This window comes from Varanus komodoensis, unplaced genomic scaffold (assembly GCF_004798865.1).
Source record: "Varanus komodoensis strain SLA01 unplaced genomic scaffold, ASM479886v1 scaffold17, whole genome shotgun sequence".
Taxonomy (NCBI): Eukaryota; Metazoa; Chordata; class Lepidosauria; order Squamata; family Varanidae; genus Varanus; species Varanus komodoensis.
In genome coordinates, this window is record NW_025335505.1 from 10975357 (window position 1) to 10994559 (window position 19203).

The 19203-nt window shown below is 37.7% G+C and overlaps 1 protein-coding gene across 2 annotated transcripts in view; it reads left to right on the forward strand.

The window, feature by feature from the left end:
- Positions 1-18669, forward strand: part of RAB31 (RAB31, member RAS oncogene family) — a 33493-nt gene extending 14824 nt beyond the window's left edge. Inside the window, exons 3-7 of one of the 2 annotated variants that reach the window (XM_044426312.1) lie at positions 914-995; positions 5579-5650; positions 9187-9293; positions 14626-14735; positions 18372-18669. In XM_044426312.1, coding sequence (XP_044282247.1) covers positions 914-995; positions 5579-5650; positions 9187-9293; positions 14626-14735; positions 18372-18487 — 487 coding nt within the window. In that variant the 3' untranslated portion in view covers positions 18488-18669. The remainder of the gene's footprint in view (positions 1-913; positions 996-5578; positions 5651-9186; positions 9294-14625; positions 14736-18371) is intronic. The other variant, XM_044426313.1, reaches the window with a different exon arrangement.
- The last annotated feature ends 534 nt before the right edge of the window (positions 18670-19203 follow it).

The window sequence follows — 19203 nt, forward strand, 5'->3', positions numbered from 1 at the left end:
ATAAAGGTTACTTTAATGTATGCTTGCTGTTTGAGAAGCTCTTCAGAAGAAATTGTTCAGTAGCAGTTAAGACAAGTATGCAATCCTGTGCATTTTTGCACAGAAACAAGTCCTACAGTACAGAAAATTGTGGTTTTTATAGTTTTACTTAAGTAAAAGGAAAACAAATCTTTCATCATAAATCCAACCATTTCACTTAGGCTGGCACATACTTTAAACATTAACAGGATATAGTATTAGCAATGATAGTAATCAAAGCATAACTTCGACAAACCATAATGTTAAGGAGTTCTACCACAACCATATTTTAGTTTACAAGTTGTAGGGCTAGGATATCTCTATTAGTAAATTTGATCTAGGAGAAGTTGTAATGCTTATAAAAATTTTATTTCTATAGCCAGAGACAACATTCCCCAATTTCTCAGAAGAAAAAGTGAAAAAGGAAAGAGAGCTATTGTGTGTGAGTGTGTAGGCTTGGATTAGAACTTGGCCACCCAGCCTCTATTGTGAATAATTTTCAAAGGATAGTGCTCTCATTTTGTAACTGGGGAAACCAAGGTACAGCAATAACTGACTAGTCTATGATTAGTTTAGTCCATGATAGAGAATTTTTAAGTACAACTAACATGATTGATACATGTTAGTACAGGCATGCTGTTCCCTTGCCATTAAACAGCTACAGCTCCACTCCAAGTTCCTACTCCAAACACATAGAACTAAAAAGTAGAGCTTACAGGCTAATGCTGTATCTCACGCCAAGATACCTATCCCACTAGTTGGTCCTAGAAATTAAGCACTGATCACTTCTTGAACTTACGATCCTAAGACCTAAAACTGATAAATGTATGTTCTTTAGAGGTTGTTTGTTAGTAAGGAAGAGAACTTAATGTGCTGATTTTCTTGCAACTTCCAGTGCTTCGTTCATGACTAAAACTGTGCCTTGTGGGAATGAACTTCATAAATTTCTGATCTGGGATACAGCAGGGCAGGAGCGGGTAAGTACGATTCCAGTCACTTGATTTCGTATTTAATGTTTAAAGGTCTGTAATTCTTATCTGTGATCAAATCGGTTCAAATTACTGGGAGATAAGAATGCGTTGCTTTGTCCCCTTTGGAGGGCCTAACATTTGGAATATAAAAATACCCCACACAGCTATTCCTGTGGCGGTTCTGGATACTTTTGTGCCCTGGGCAGATTTGTTTAATTTTTTAAAGGTAGGAAGCTGAAATTTGGGGACTTCTAGTATAGGCATTTTGTGACAATGACGTAGAAGAATGAGCGAGTTGGACTGCCTATGTTTAAACTACAGTACAGAATGTGAACTGGGGGTTTCCAGTTGCCCATGTGGCAGGATACCTCCTTTCTAAGGTCTGTCTGGGGTCCGCTTTCTGGAGTCAGCTGGGCGGCAAGGAAGGTGGATGGGACTGCAGGTTCTGCATGCCTAACATACTGTCTAGCTCTGGGCTGTGTAATCTTCCAATGTGAGCAATCCTACTCTTTGATTACGCCTCCTCAACGTAAGTTGAAAGATACAACCTTTATCTGAGATTGTTTTAAGCTTATGTTGATTCTTAGGAAACAGAGGCAGCAGCACCTTTATTTAGGCATTTAGTATAAATTTGGGGTGTTAGATGCAATCTCTTTCACTCTTTAAAACAACTTTCATTCTTCAGGATTATGTTTATTTTTACTTTAAAACCCTTTTTCAGTGTGATTACTTATTTCATTTATACACCACCCAATAGCTGAAGCTCTCCAGGCAGTTAATAACAATGTTGTGGGTATTTGTGAGAATTGTATTGCTTGGAAGCATTATCAGAAGTGCAAATAATTGCAATAATAGTATAAAAATACTTTCAAAACCTATTTAGAGAGTTCTTTTTCTGAGATGTGATTGGCAAGTAACAAAAAATTAAGCACTCTTAAATAATTGATTGTCCCTTAAAGAGCAAATTTCCTGTTAAAAGCAGTGGCCAAACTCCTATTGATTAGTTGTGGCCTTCCCATGCCTAGCCTGGCCTTCCCATGTTGCCTGTGCCAGTTCTAGTTTAGCCATTAGAAAGTTAACTATTTTTTCCCGACAAACAGTGGAAGATAGTCTCCCTTCTCTTGCTGAAAGTCCTGCATTGTCAGAATTCTTTCTAATGTTTTCGTTGAACTTCCCTTTGTTGTCATTTGAGTCCTTAGGTTTAGATTCTATAAGGTGGACCAACAGAAAAGAAATTGGCTCCTGCATCAGTGTAACATTCATTAGAATATTCGAACATAGCTGTTAAATCACCTCTTAACTGTTTGTTCTCCAAGTTAAAGTTCTTTAACCTTTTCTCATAGAACATGACCTCTAACTACCTTAGATATACTTTATTGGAGATGTGCCACTTCACTAATATCCAGGTTAAACTGCAGTGCCCAGGACAGGTGATAGCACTCCAGGTGAAGTCTGCCAAATGTTGTGATATCATCACTTGTGATCGGAACACGGCGTTTCTGTTGATGCCATCTAAAATTGCATTAGCCCTTTTAGCCACCATGTCATTAAGGCTAATTCATGCTTAGTTAAACCCTCTAGACCCTTTTCGCATGAACTGCTACCTAGCCTGACATTTCAGATTCGCTACTTTTGAACAATTCATGACACCTTTTTTGACAGCTTGTTTTCCAAACATCTCTTTAGCTTGAGCCATCTTGTAAGACTAACAATAACAAGATATTATTCAGCTTGCTACTTTCTCCTGTCAAATGACTTAGAAACGTTTGAGATTTAGAGATGAGTACAGACTTAATGGTAACACCAGATATTTCAACGATGCAAATTTTCTTAATTTTTGATTGGGGAGGGCTGGGCAGTTCTTTTAATGAGGTTTAGTCACTAGATGGCATTGTACTTGTTTCAGGGTGGAGGTTCAAGTTTTCCTGTTGCTTTTAGAGAGACAGACTTGTGTAGCTTTCTGAATGGTGTGTCTTCAACGGTTTTCATGGCAGGTGCCCTGGGTGTAACACATTCTCAGGCATTTCTAGTATCTCTGTGTTGCTGCTTCTGATCATGGGGGAAATAATATACAGATTTCCTCATCTTAGAAAGCATGGAAAAAAGTGGAATGTTTTTATGCATTCTTCCATATGTGGTGCTCCTACTGCTGCTTTTTGGTAGGGAATGTAAATCTACGAAGACATGACCTAAAGTCATGTTTTTGAGAAGCACATGCCTTAATACAGTTTTCTTTATCTACAGAGTGCTGGGAATCATGGTTTTAATAATATGGTCATTATGAAGAAGTACTGTATATTCTAAAGTTCATATCAAAGGAAAGCTTCTAATGAGAAGTCACATGAAATCATATGCATACCCACTGGATTAAACTGAGATGCCTAAAATTCCAGAAAATTAACTCTGCTCCTTTTGTGAACTGAAGCATTTTCTTTAATCCCCAAAGTTGGAAGACATAATGATTGTTTGCTCAGATTGTTCAGACGTCATTGTTAGAAAAAGAAATTAAGTTTGCATTTCTGAAAATCTAGGAGCAAAGCTCCTCTAAATCTTTTTTACTCTTACCTCCCTGTACCCTTTCACGGAACTTTCCTTGTCTGTCTGAGCCCATGCTGTTGTGAAAATGTCTTTTAGTAGGCTCTAAAAAGTCTGACAATTAATCCTGTAAATCTGTAGTTTCGGTAAACTTGTAATTTAATCCCGTGTTTGCTAGATAGAAGAGCCAGGAGTTCAGGGAACAGTTGCCCTAAGAATTGTGATTGGAGCCAAGCTGGGAAAAGGAAGAAATTATTCTAGTGTATTCTAAATGTACCAGAAATAATAAAAATGCTTCACTGGGGTGGGGAGAAGAGTAGTGGGAAGAAACGAAGACCACAAAATAAGTTGCTTTATGGTTATAGAGTCACATGGTTTGGGGGGCATGGAGATTGGCTATGCAGAGATGAAGCATATTATTGAAATGCTTCAGATATTTCTGGAAATCTCATTAATTTATGTGGCATAATGATTAGCGTGTTGGACTGTGACTTGGGAGATTCAGGCTCTGGTCCCTGCTCAGCCATGAAGCTCCCTGGGTGCCTCTGGGCCAATCGCAGCCGCTGCCATTTCATAAGTCTGTTATGAGGATTAAATGGAAGAGACGGATTGTGTAAGTTGCCTCAAGTTCCTTTTGTTGTTGTTGCTAGTTGTGAAATCATGTCTGACCCATCACGACCCCAAGACAACGTTCCTCCAGGCCTTCCTGTCCTGCACCATCCCCTGGAGTCCACTTAAGCTCACACCGACTGCTTCAGTGACTCCATCCAGCCACCTCATCCTCTGCCGTCCCCTTCTTCTTTTGCCATCTATTGTTCCCAGCATTAGGCTCTTCTCCAGTGAATCCTTCCTTCTCATTAGGTGGCCAAAGTATTTCAGTTTCATCTTCAGGATCTGACCTTCTAAAGAGCAGTCAGGGTTGATCTCCTCTGGGACTGACTGGTTTGATTACCTTGCAGTCCAAGGGACTCGCAGGAGTCTCCTCCAGCACCACAGTTCAAAGGCCTCAATCCTTTGGCGCTCAGCCTTCCTTATGGTCCAGCTTTCACAGCCATACATTGCAACTGGGAAAACCATAGCCTTGACTATACGCACTTTTGTTGGCAGGGTGATGTCTCTGCTTTTTAGTATGCTGTCTAGATTTGCAATAGCTTTCCTCCCAAGGAGCAAACATCTTTTAATTTCTTGGCTGCAGTCCCCAAAAGGTGGGTTATAATTGTGATGTAATAATAATAAAGCACTTCATAGAAGTAGCATTTTGGTTATGGGGATGAAAGAAGAATACTCCTCCTGGGTGGGGCCTTGGAGGCCAGTTCCTTTTTTTGTGAGCCTTTTGTGTTACCCTGTTGTATGTGGGTGTAACCAACACAGGACTGTGTGGTTGTGTTTCTTTAACTGTACTGAAGGGTGGTTATAGATATCTTATTGATATTCATTGCATTATGTATTTATCGTACGAAGGTTTGTTTTGATTTTGCTTATAGTTAAATATTATATTGCTTGATTGTATCGCTCTAATGTATTTTGTATTTTTATGGAGTATGGTGTTCCTTTTTGTCCTATTGTAAGCTGCCCAGAGAGCCCTATGGCCTATGGAGTGGCATCCAAATGAAATGGAAGACTTTCCATACATTGGTTTCTTGAGCAAATATTTATAGTCACATGGCAAATTTGTAAACATGCTTAAAACAAGATAAAGGTCTGTTTCCCTTGCATTTGGCCTTTCATATCTATGCTATTCTGAGGTAATTGGCAGAGGACAAATCATTTCTTCGTCTATGGACTGAGTGCCGTGCACCTGTCCTTTCACATTTAACGCAGAATTAGCACAGTGTGGAATGTTTGTATGGCACAGAAATATGTCACAAAATTCAAGTTTTCATATTAATAAAAACTCTTCATTGTTCCAGTTCAGTAGATTAAAATAGTAAACAGATACACATGGTTTTACTGGCTATAGGTCAGTGTACTATGATCAAATAGTCACTAGACTATTAAAGAGGCTACTGTAATAACCATTTTATGATTCTGATTTTGTATTCATTTTTTCATAGTTTCATTCCTTGGCACCAATGTACTACCGTGGGTCAGCAGCAGCTGTTATAGTGTATGATATCACGAAACAGGTAAGCTATCCAATCAGAATTGTTCTATTACTGCAACACAGCTGTGTTAACCCTAGTAGGTAGTCCTATATATAAATTGATAGTTTTGCAAAAAAAAAAAAAAAAAAAAAAAAAAACCAGTTTCTTAAGTTACTAAGAAAGTATTTACTTTGTCATTTATTGTAAGCCATCCCGAGACATTCTGTAGGGGATGGGATAGAAAAGCTATGAATGAATGAAAATATAGGAACCTACACTGGCCACAATATTTGGTTTTTATCCTGATTCAGTGATTTGGAAAGCAGTCCAATTTAGCTTGAACCCCTTTGGAGGCTGCTTGATTTGATGCAAGTCTAAATCTCTTTTCAGGAAATCTGAAACTTTGACTTCCATTGATTATCTTTGGGAAATCTACAAGTGTATGGCAGCTTTGCATTTTGACAAAATTGAACAACATTTTTAATCTTAAACTCCCACTAATCTGCCAAATTTCAGGAAGGTTGATGCAGGGCAACCTTCCCCAACCTTGTGCCTTCCAGACATGTTTGGGCTACAACTCCCAGAATTCCCAATCAATGGCTCAGCTGGATGGGGATTCTGAGAGTGAAGGGTGAGGTAAAGTTGTATGGAGACAACTTTTTAGTTTGGGGATTTTCAGAAAAGGTTTAATTAATCCTTCTGGGTTTTCTGCATGGGGCAATTTGTATGAAAATGGCACATCATAGAGATTTCCCTTGGGAATAAACTTTTACAAATAATGAGATATGTTCATGGGGTTTTGTGCTAACCACCACTATATTAATTTGTGGGGGACTAAAAAGGGTTTTGCTTTTCCCTTCCTGGGGCATTTGGGACAATTTGTGTGCATACATTGTAGTCATGGCCCTGAGTAAATAACCTATAAAATTTCAGGAAGGTACCTTTAAGGCAGCTATAAAAAAAGAAAATCAGTTTTTGCATTTTTAGTTTTGATTTCAATTTACCACACCAAGATTTATTCTTAATGAAGTGTATGGATGATACTTTCATAAAAAAAAAAAAAAAAGTCTCTGACATCCTCTAGCCCATAAAGGTCATGGTGGGTGGTCGTTTGGCATCTGCCTGAAATCATCAGTTTTAAAATACAGTGGATTGCAATTTTCAGTAAATCATACTGAGGTCCATGCAGCCCAGTATTATTAAGTATACCTAACTCACTTCTATATTAAAGGTCTCACAGGTGTTCTGAAGTTCTTTGACCTTTAAAGATCAGCTGATACAGCAACACCAAATTCATTCAATGGTTGATTAAAAATCAACCATCTTTCTGAAATTCCAAAAGAGCCCCCTCTCCACCACAACAGGAAGTCCTTAGAATTTCAAGTTACCTGCATTGTTCCAATCCCTTATCTTGTGGTCCAGAATCTTTCCTAGAAGGAAATTGGCTAATCATGGTCAAATTCTATTTCACAAGTCAGTCTTACAGTGTGATTCCATGCAGTCTTACTCAGATGTAACCCCCAGTGAAATCAGCTCATTTTGCCTTTCTGTCTCAGCTCTATTCATGAGTCCTTCTTGTTCCCCATATTTTTTCTGGAACTTAAAAAACACAGTTGATCTTGTTTTTCAGCCCTAGAAATGTGTGCAAGGTCTTGGTTTTTTTCTGTGTCTGTCAGTCTTCTGCACTTGTGCAAGGACATTGTTACGGCTGTCAGAAATATATATGTATTTAGGCTTGCACGGTCAATGCCTTTGTCCATTTCAGCTGTCCAGTGCTAACAGTGTATGACAGCTGAGGAAGATAGTCAAAAAAACTTCCAAAGACATTACACATTTTCTTGGGGCTGGAGGAAAAAAGTGGCAAGCCAGCAGTGGCTGCTCCAAAATGCCACTTGGGCATCGGAGGAAGGGCCGTCACTGGCAATGGCAGGACAATATTGCCAAGAGTGGCAACAGGTTTTTGCAGCTCATGCTGAGTGCTTGTTAGCCAGTCCTGATGTCTTATAATGAAGCTGTTCTGTCAAGTTCAGTTTACAGGACAAACCACTGTGTGTCCAAGAATCCCTAAAACAAACCATGGGTTGTGAGTGTGGCTTATTCCCAAATAAGCCACCCTGTGGGAAGTGGATGACACGGCAGCCTCCCCCTCCAACAGGATGCCACATGTTAAAGCTGGTTTCCTGAAAAACACATGATGTCTGTCTTCCTAATTTCATCTTTTTGGCCTAACGGGATGCAACCATGTCATTTCCATACCTGTGTAAATATCTGGATAATAACTGCACTATTGTAATATTTACAGGCACCATAGTATAAATGCTTTATTTTCTAAAATGCATACATGTTTGCTAGGGTACTAATATATATTCTGACAGCTAAACCATTTTGGAACAATTTCACTTTTTCATTACTTCGTTTACTTTATTTAAAACTGGTTTTGGCTCTGTATTTATAGCTGAGATAAGATTATAATAAAATTTTGGTACTTGTCAAAGTATATGCTACGTAGGCTAAGGTATATGGCAGAATAGTCTCTGCTATTAATATCAAATGGAAAATTACAAATCTTCAAAGTCAAATGTATTTGGATTTTAATACAAAATCCATCTGAGAAAGCTGCATGATGGGATAGGCATTAATGAATGAATATAATTAGTTTCTTACATTTAACATCTTTAGCAAATTGAATTACATATTTACTTTTAGCATAGAAGTCTTGGCACAGTCAATTGGTGCATTAGCAAAATGATGTATCAGGGCAAACACTTTCCTGCATGCTGGCAGAGAAAGTGACTGAAAGGTTAGGAACTGTGGAAGAAAGACTGTCAGTGTCAAACCAATTTATGTTGCCTTGTACCACGAATGAGAGATTTAGGGGTATGGCAGCTATTTTCCATCCTTGGACCTCCCTGTGGGCACATTTTTTTTAAAGAATTTTTATTAAAATTTTAAACCAATACTAAAAACATCAATCACATACATCGGAACTACTGGGTCAGCCCCTTACTACATATCTTTTAACATTCTGTAATCATATTCAGATCCATTTATGATAACTTAAACATTTTTAGATCTAAACCAAGTCCCGTTTCTCCAGCCAATAAACCTGCAGGTGCATTGTTGTTGCTGCCATAGTTTGGCAGTGGCAAGAAAAGAAATCTTAAAAAGAAATTAAATTTTAAATCTCTTGCATAGGGTTGATCTGTGCTGTGCAGGTGCAAGAGCTGGAGTACTGAGGCTCACTTCTCAATAGACATGCTTGGAATTGAGCTGTGTTTTGTATACTTGGTGGGAAAATGTTCAAACTGGTATGAATTACACCAGTCTTTGGTCCCACCCCATGCCCTCATTCCAACCCACTCATGCAACATGACCCCCAAGACTTTTCCCAAATTGCAGTTTGGGTCCTGGCCTGAAAAAGATCACCACCACTGATTTAGATGAACATTTTGTAAATATGGATAGCTATCTTTACAGCTTTTCAGTCAGATATCTGGACCAGAGTATAAAAAGTTGTGGCTTTCAGGAGAATGCATTGCATTTAGCAAGGTCTTTACTATCTCATATGTTCACTTTAGGATTCATTTCATACATTGAAGAAATGGGTAAAAGAACTAAAAGAACATGGTCCTGAAAACATTGTAATGGCCATCGCTGGAAACAAATGTGATCTTTCCGATATTAGGTAAACCATCTACCTTTTTTCTTCAAATGGCATGATCTTCTCTGCTTTCTCCCATAGTATAGCAAAGGGACACCTGCATTGCTACAAGGTCATGCCAGGCTAATAAAACAACCTATCATGAATCTGACTCCTAGATAAAAGATAAGGATTAATGTCTTATTTGTTTGCTTCCAGATTCAAGAGGTAAGCCATGGTTTCTGTCCAATGCTGCTGCTAAAGTTCAACACCAAATGTTTAAAGTACAGCATTTGTTTGACTTTTTAATTATGGCTTGAATGCATAAAACGATCACTAGCAGAAGTTCTCTTCTGCTCGTAGAAAGTATTTCCAACAAAGGGGAGTGGACATGATAAAAAATTACCTCGGATCCAGAGCAGTTTTACAAAAGCTCTTCTCAGTAGCACTTCCCAGGCTGATGTTACAACCTGGTTGAAATATAACAGAATGAAAATAACAGAATTAAATTAATAGTGGTAAAGGTCAAGTTCTGCACTTAGGAAAAAGAAAACAAATGCATAGTTGCAGATGGATGATATTTGGCTCAACAATAATTACAAGCAAGGAGGATGTTGGAAATGTGGATCAGAAGCTGAGTGTGTCAATGTGATACAGTTGCAAAAAGGGCAAATGCTATTTTGGGTGCAAGTACTTGAAAGACTGTTGCACAGAAGAAGGCCAGGATCTCTTTGCAATCATCTTGGAGCATAAGACACAGAATAAAGGGCTCAAGTTCCAGGAAGCCAGATTTTGGTTGCACCTCAGGAAAGACTCACTGTTAGAGCAATACAACAATGAACCTATTACCTAGGGAGGATGTGAGTTCTCCCAAACTGGAGGCATTCAAGATGCAGCTGGATGCTTTAACTTGGAGTCCTGCATTGTTAAAAAAGGGGAAATTCTAATCGATGGCCTTATTGGTCCCTTCCAGCTCCACTTTTCCATAAATCTTCAACTAGCTTTCACAAGCACTAACTGAATAGCACTAATATATTTTCTACATGTCCCCTTTGGATCCAAGCAAGTGCTTTTAAGTGTTTTACAACATTTTTGGTCATAGTTTGCTTTCATGAAATAAGAGTATGCCCATGGCTCTGCTGTAGTCCAGAACCACTTCCTCTTGTTCTCTTTAGAATAAACTTTTTGACATTTTTGCTCTAGGAAATTGGAACTGCAAGTGTGCTATTAAGAACACAAGATGAGAGGAGTTGTGTTGGGTCAAGCCAAAGACTTACCTAATCCAACATTGTGTTCCTAGAGTGGCCAGGCGGATGCCGCAGTGGGAATGCCACAGGCAGGGCATGAGCGTGGCTACCTAGTCATCACAACTAGTAGACATTAAGAACCTTAACCTCCATAAATTTGTCAGACTGCTTTTTCAAACAGTTCAAACTACTAGTTATTGCTACATGCTATGAAAGCAGATTCTGTGGTTTAAGTGTGTGTGAAGAACTATTTCATTTTATTTGTCCTGATTATCCCATAACTCAGCTTTATTGGATGAACCCATATTCTAATATCATGAGATTCCATTTTCTTCACACCATATATACTTTGATATAATTCTATAATTTCTTTATTTACTCACCATTTTTATAAGCTAATGAGATTTTGCTAATGTTTTAGAACAGCAGGAGCCACTTCAAGCTGTTTTAAAGTTGGATATAACTTTGCCTACTTCTTCTTATGCAGTAAATTGGCTTATTAATTCTTTTCTGTTTTTACTTTTTCTCCTCTAGACAAAAGGTCATTAGATATGGATTTCTGGCATTATGGGCCAGTTTTTCCCCCATAGTCAAAAGCTGTATTCACTTTTAATACTTCAGTTGCTTCATTGTCTGACAAAAGTGTTCTGAACCTTAAACTTTAGTAGTTTTGGAACTCAATGAATTCCTATCACTAATTTGGTGCAGAGACTATTTAAAGAAGAAAGGATGCAATCCCATGCATATTCAGAAAAATGTCTTACAACTCCCAGCATTTGGCAAATGTGCATCTTTTTCTGTCTAAAAACACATAGGATGGTGTTCTAAAAGAAATAATACAGCAATATAAAATCAAAATCAAGTTTCATACCAGTAACTCATTTCTGAGAATTTTTTTTCAAATTCCTATATTAATTCCTACCCGAATAACACAAATGATATAACAGCATTTTGCTCTTTTTTGAACTATGGACAACTCTGAAATTAAATATCATTAGTGTCCATCTATGGTATTTTACCATGTTCCTTACTTTGAAATTTATCTTGAAATTAGCACAGATTGAAATAGTTATATTGACCTGACAAGGCTTAATTTCAGCCCTCTGAAGTCTATCCAACATTACACTATCATGCCAGAAGAGGAAAAAGAAACGTGTTTTCAGTGATAATGGAAGTGTGACTCTCCTATGCACTGGGTAGAACTGATTTAGCAAACAATGTTCTTTTTACCAAGACTTGTGGTCCATGGAGATCTCGCTGCATGCATACAACAGATCTTGGGCCCACAAGGTGCAGACAGTGCACTTCTGGTTACAGGAAAAGACAGTTCCAGATTTTCTAAAAACTGATCCAGACTGAGTTTAGTGACACTTATTTCCAGGTAATTAGATGATGGCTTATACTGATTGCAGACTATACTGACACATTTGTACCCTTAATTAAATCAGCTAGAACAAGCTATTGCATCTTGTAAAATAACATATGTAGACAGCTACATACGAAATATACCCAGTGTGTGAAGTGGCAAATGGAAAGGGTCTCTCTAGCAACAGAATAAGTGTTAGTAAAGCAGTCCAGTGTTTGATTCTTTCCAGATGCTTCTTTTGATTGACTTGGATGTATTCCTTTAATGTTCTCAACCCACATTTACTTGAATAAATAATTGTAGGCTAGTTACAAACTGCAATCCAATGGTAGAGATGGAGTCGTAAAATCTGTTAAAATACTGTTTTTATTTTCTTTTGTTTTGGTGAGATGACTTGGCTTAGTGCCACACATGCAAGTACAAGTACTACTTTATGAAGTATACTGGCGCAGTAAAGTCTATCATGTACATACATTAATGTTTCATTTTGCTTAGCAGTGGAGCGTAATTTTCTTTTTGCATCTATAACTGAGACATCTGCAGAATTAACTTATTGAAGTGATCTTTGGAGGTCTTTGGGAATGCTCCCCATAAGTCCTTATGTGGATAATTTATATCTTTATGCACTTCAAGGATTCTCTTACTCGTGGTATATGGTAAAAATGGTGAGGTTTTCGGAAAGGCTTGTATTGTAATCTATGGAATATTCTGGTAGAAGCTTTCCACTGAGAATGGAAGAGTTGATTTTCATAGTTTTTCTCCCCCCCATGCTGCTCCCCATGCCTACGGTATTGGGGGGATTCTCTAGGACATTGTGGGAGGTAGCGCAGCAGGAGAGAAAACCATCACAAAATCACTTTACACCTCTTCTCTTCTGCTAAGATGATTATGAGTGGAATACTTTTCATAGGATGCTGCTGCCAGTGGAATTAAGTGCTGGATTCAGTAGTGTTCTTGATGAATTCAAATTAATTCGAACTTTTAAAAGGCAGCCCTTCAGAATGATGTATATCCTGAGGCTCTCAGGATCATATGTTCAATGACTGGCAAAATAGCCTTTTCTCCAGGTTTTAATTAGCCTGATTTGGAAACAAAGTATTAATAAACTATTAACTAATTACTTTTAATAGATCTTTGGAACACATATCAAAGAATTATTCTGATACATACTGTGCTCGGATTCTTTGCCTTGAGCCTCAAGGCAAAGAATTCGAGCACAGTATGGATTCTTACAGTATGGATTCCTACTGTTCTTTTTGGGCAGTGTTTGATGGGTCTACAGTCCTTTCTGAGAGGTGGATGAAGTGTCCCAGGCAAGCTGTGCCAGTTTCTGTAGATGCTGCCTACTAGTTTCTGTGACATTTCTGTCTGAAGCAAACCATTTTTCCCGGATTAAAGAAAGCCGCCTTGTTTTAAACTATTATGTTTCTGTTGAAAGTACAATTTAATTATTTTCTCTTCTGCCAAAGCTCTCTGGGCAGTTCTCAACAGCACATTAAAAATAAAATACACCATATCTAAACATATTGGACTCCAAATTAAACCATCTCTCTTGGAAGGCTGTCCATTTTCTGCATACTAAATCCACCAATCTATGACTTTCTACATAAGTTTAAAAGTTCACCACATTTCCTTTTACATGGGGTTCACTTATAATTTTTGATTACCAAACTAAATTTTAAAATCTGCATAAGTAGCCTATTCTCCCATACCAGTGTAAGATAGACAGAAGCACTGTGCTTCTCATTTTACTGATCTGAGGCTGCAGCAATGACTAGGGAAGAGATTATGTAACAAAATACTGGAACTAAAACTGTAGGGAAACCTCCATGTTTTGGAATAAACAACTGGTTGCACAATCTGACATTGGGTCAGAATAAAATATGTGGATATGTTCATATGTCTGCTCTGAGTTCTTAAACTGTAGTCCTTCTAGGAGGTTGTAGTTTCCTTGGCAGAATCCCCCTTGGCAGAAGTTGAACAACACTGAGAGCAACTTACGTTACAATGTATTTGAACTAAGATATGCTCCATGACTGGAAAATGTAGGTACTCTGTGATATGCAAAATGCATGTGAAAACTATTAACATCATGGTTACACATAGTAAAAGCATACATTACAGTGAAATTAGATTCACCTTGAAAAACTGCAGTGAGAGGATAGCCCTTGGTTTTTTCAAACTATGAAAGTCGTTCTGCAAAAGTATGAAATTCCCTTTTGAGGCAGAATATTTTATTTCCATGCTCAAAATAAAACATTTGTAAAGATACTTTGTTATCCAGACTTGCCATAAGGCTATAATAGTGTTTAATAAAAGTTTTTAAACTGTTTTCTGAGTAACTATGGGATAAATATACAATGCTTCTTTGGCTTTTCTGTAAGTAACGTTGTCCTGCCTAACCTACTTAGAAGTCAAACGTATGAGCTGGTGCTGCAGCAAGGAGTTAAGACACTATTCCGGGCTCTGTGTTGTGTTGTCACACATAATCAGAGCATTCAGTAAGCTATTTTCTGATTAATGTTTAGCATTCTTTAGAGTATTCCAACTGAACTCCATAGTGTAACATCCTTCTTCTGATATGGATTTGGGGAATACAAGGTTGTAACTGTGTGCTTAAATCTTTTGGAAACATGGAATTATTCTGCAATACCACACCCAGTGCTATTCTGGTTGTGGGGAGGAACAGTGGGACCAGAGTAATGACTTCCAAGTACTGTGGTTTTGCATGCAAAACAATTTAACTTCTAAAACTTCATTTCAGGGAGGTACCTATAAAAGATGCCAAAGAATACGGAGAGTCCATAGGTGCAATTGTTGTTGAGACTAGTGCCAAAAATGCAATTAACATTGAAGAACTCTTTCAAGGAATCAGTAAGTAAATTCAGAATGTGTGTTCATGTACGTGTAACTCAATCGTTTGGTATTTTTGGCAAGCCTTTGCTATATTAATGCATCCTTCAATGCCTTTTATGTGAAAGATAAAAGAGTTAAGTCTCAAAGCTGAATTTGTTTCAGAGAGGATAGTCAAGAGTTAAAGGCTAGACATAATATCACACAGTCATTAATATTATAAAAATACATATACCAGCTGTGTAACATCTAAACGGTTTTGCACTGTATCTGATTAAAAATACATCTGCAGTTCTGGGAAGTATATAATGTAGCCTTATATTTCCTTAGAATCATAGAATTGAAGAGGACCTAATGGCCAGTTAGTCCAATCTCTATATCCTTGGCAGGATCCATTGGATTCTCAGTGGTATATGTAATCTGTATTCCCTTTAAGCCTTCATAGAGATGTTCTTGAAACTTCTCTGTCCATTCTGTTATGTTATCAGCCAGGACTTACTGTGTGGGATTTGCAGTTGCTGCCATTTTACATCTAACTGTGCCACCTCTAACTAAATAAATCCACCAATATTAATATTATTTTTAGTCTGCTACTGCTGAGATAATTCAATATGTGTGAGCTGTCTTATGGCTGTAATCCTTAATGACACTGATATAGAAACCAAAAATAGCTGCCTACATTTTTCTTGGACAAAAATATGTGCTACTTATTATATTTGATAGTTTTATATTTATATTTGATATTGAAACTTGATTTTTTTCTATATTTTTCACTTTCTTTATCCTGGGACATTGACTAGCCTGTGAAAGATGGGCCTAGCCAAGGCTATCTACCCAGTGAAAGTTGTGCTTAGTCAGGATTTGGGACTGGATTTCTAATCTGTCCTAGTATCTGCTCTGATAACAGCAACATGCTGGCTGTTATGTAGTAACTGATATTTATCCTAATTTACAATAAACATAGAAACAGAGTCAGAAGGGGTCTACTGGGCCATCTAGTCTGACCCCTGGCTCCACTCATGACAATTCCTACTATTAGAATAATCATGGTAATCCGTCTTGCAAAGGCTGACTTGGGATGCTAGGAACTGCAGACTCTGATCCCCCATTGTAGTGGGCTGTCAGACAAGAGCACAGCCTTCCCTAAGCATGTAAGGAGTACGCTGGGTGTTGTAGTCCAACACTTATGGAGGGGACCAGATTCATGTAACTACATCTTTTCTACTTTTTGCTTCATGGAAATTGCATAATAAACATTAGCAATAAATAAAACAAATGTATTTCTTTTAATAAGATTGTAAAATAACTTTTAAAAATCTGGAGGGTAAGGCTGGGATACAATATATGCTGTTGTAGCCTTATCTTGGAGCTCAATTCCCACTCGCTGATATTAAGAAGGAAGACAAAAATGCAATCCTGTATTGTTCCATTACTTTGCACCAATTTTGTGTGTAAGCTCATCTTCTAAGATGCATACTGTGGCGCGGCTGAGCACTTCACACCAGGTCACAGGGGAAGGCATGGAGCTGCTGAGCTTTATCACTTCCCTGCCACAGTAGACTATGGCCTTAGCACTGTTGTCTGAGCCCTGTGTACGAGTAGCTGCTCGCTCTCATTAAACTGTCAGGTGTTGCACCTGTGTTGCATTCTGATTTCCAAATCATCAATGTGGCTTCTCATCTGAAAGTATGGGTAGATGATGAGGGAATCCTCAAAAGCACAGTAGAGACATTTTCTGCTATTAAAATAAAAGTTAAATGCTTGATCTTCAACACTGTTGCCCTCTAGACAGCTTATACTGACAATAACTTGAAAAAAAGTAGGGTTAGTTTTGGGTGAGTGGGGCACATGGGATAAAGCTCATTCTGCATATGGCTTAGGACAGAGCAGGTCAAGCCATTTCTATAATTAAGGAACAGCTGACTTGAATAATAAAATACAAATTAATACAGGCTTCCTATCTGTTACATGCACTCTGTGATTCATTAAATTTGGCCTGATTACAGGAAGTATTCTGACTAAAGAGTGCACTGCTGTTGCATTCCCAAGGCTTAAATAAATTCTTTCCATCAGCTACCTAGCTACACCCTGGGAAGACACATTTCCTCAGCGACTTAGTTTTATAGAATTTCACGGTAGACATTTTGACATTGTTTTAAATATAGTTCCTTGGGGAAGGTAGACTTTATGTGGATTTTCTCTTAAAAGCATTTTTATAAAGAGCAGCAGCTTTCCATTTGCATAATCAGATGTCTTTCATTAAGAATCTTTTCTTCAGTTTATGGGAAAATCACCCAGAGGTTCATGGCAATATGCTGCATGTTTGCACTTCCATGACAAACAAAGGATGACAGATATGAGGAAGTGGTCTCTGTAAACAATATATAAAAAAGCGAAGTTGCAAAGCAGTCTCTGAAAATTTGTTCTGAGCACCATTTTGCTCTCAAAGCTCTATGTTTTATAAGTATATGTTAAGTCATATCAGAAGAAGAACCATGATTCAATCCAGCACGGGGATAGTATAGCTAATTTTATATGTGATTTTAATGCAATATAATGCTATTGGTTGGTGCAGTTCTGCAAAATACAGAAGTGAACTTAGTCACCCAATTGACTGTTTTCATAATAAATTATATTCATACATCATGAATCCAGATTCATATCCTGTTGGCAGTGTGGAATATGATCCATTACAGTCTATTTTGAAATTAATTTCTTTGGATAAGCATGTGTCATTCTGTTTGTAGGGAATAAAAATGCCTACCTACTCCAGAAAGGCAGCTAAACTAGAACTAGACAAGAATGACAGCATTTCATAGGTTCATAGCATGCTGACACAGGAATGCAAACGGAGTAAAACAAGTTTCCCAAACCTTTCTCATTACACTGTAGGCCTCAAACTATCCTGTGTCACCAACATACTTAACTGAAACCAACCAGGTAGACCACAAAATAGGATCCAAAGTCAACAAACCTGTGCAGGATAATGAATGGTGAATTGGATTAAATTATGGAATTCAGGGGTATGTGGGCTGCTGCTAATGGAGACTTTTTTTCATTAGCAAAAGCTCGGTTGGTGGTTTAGTATCAAGAATAGTATTTTTTGTAAAACTGTGTAACTTTTATCCTCAGGTATTCTATTCTGTGTATTCTACTGAAGCTATGGTTCATTTGTGAACACACGTCATAATAGTGCATAGGGATATAAACTTGGAATTTAATTCATATGCAGAGTCTAAGCATGCCAGAAATAACCCCGGTTGGGAAGGGATCTAGAAGTGCAACAGGGAAACTCTTTCCATATAAGCAGCCAATGTAGAAGATTGGTGAAATGGTTCTTTCACGAGTTTGGTTAAGGTGAGAGGGAAGAACCCTGCTTTGGATCAGGATTGCGTTGAGGTGTGGGGCTATCCTATATACACAGAAGCCCTGGTAGTTTTGTTTCGCTCTCCCTGGGAGTTTTGTGATTTCCCTAATTATGCTCACACTGTGTGGCTTCCTGCGTCATCTGAACCCAGCAAGGTGTTCTGTTCGGGTGGTTTTGAGACTTGCTGGAGTCAGAGGACACGGGAAGCCATGCACCACAAGGTATCAGGGAAATCATGAGACACATAATTGGAATGCAGGAGGTGAGACATATGCTTTCTTTTTTTCCAGCATTTATGAACGCAGCTACTGCTTTTCTGAATGAAATCCTCTGCCAAGCTGCTATTTCTCCCATAGGACATCCTGTTCACAGATGTGTTGTGTGCAATCAACATGGCAGGCTTTGAACAACTGTATTTTGCTTTTAAAATCTTGTAGGTCGACAAATTCCACCCTTGGAAACTCATGAAAATGGTAACAATGGAACCATCAAACTTGGAAAGCAAACTGCACAGATGACCAGGCGATGCTGTTAAACCAACCTGAGCTGGTTTGATTTACTTGAAAATAAAATTACATCATTTGTTTATTTATTGAGCTACAGACTTTAGAAAGTCAGTGACAGAGCATCTTGTCTAAAAGCAATAACATCAGTGCTGTCAGTGAAAACGGTGGGATAAAGATCTCCTGCAACTTGGTTTGCAGAATTAAATGGACAATTCACTGTAGCTGCAAACCCTTTGAAATATTGACTCAGATTAGTGGAATTATCTGTTTAAAGTAAACCAATGGCTATTTTAAATAGGCACTTTGTCAAGAAATGTTACATTTTATACAAATATCCTTTATTCTTCTGTTTGCAATACAAAAGTTTTATGTTCCAATTTGACCTTTATAGAATTACAGTATATAATATTTTAACTAAATTAATATGTCCTTTTTTATCTGTTTACTTATCAGATTTAGTTTCTGTATCTTTGTTTTTAGAAGAGTAATCTTTTCTATTTAAAAAGGTATAAATCTGGTAGTTATCATTGGATCCAAAATAAATAAAAATCTAGTAATTTTAACAATTAAATTTTAGTGATTTTTAGCTTTCACTTTTTACCATTTTGGAAAGCAA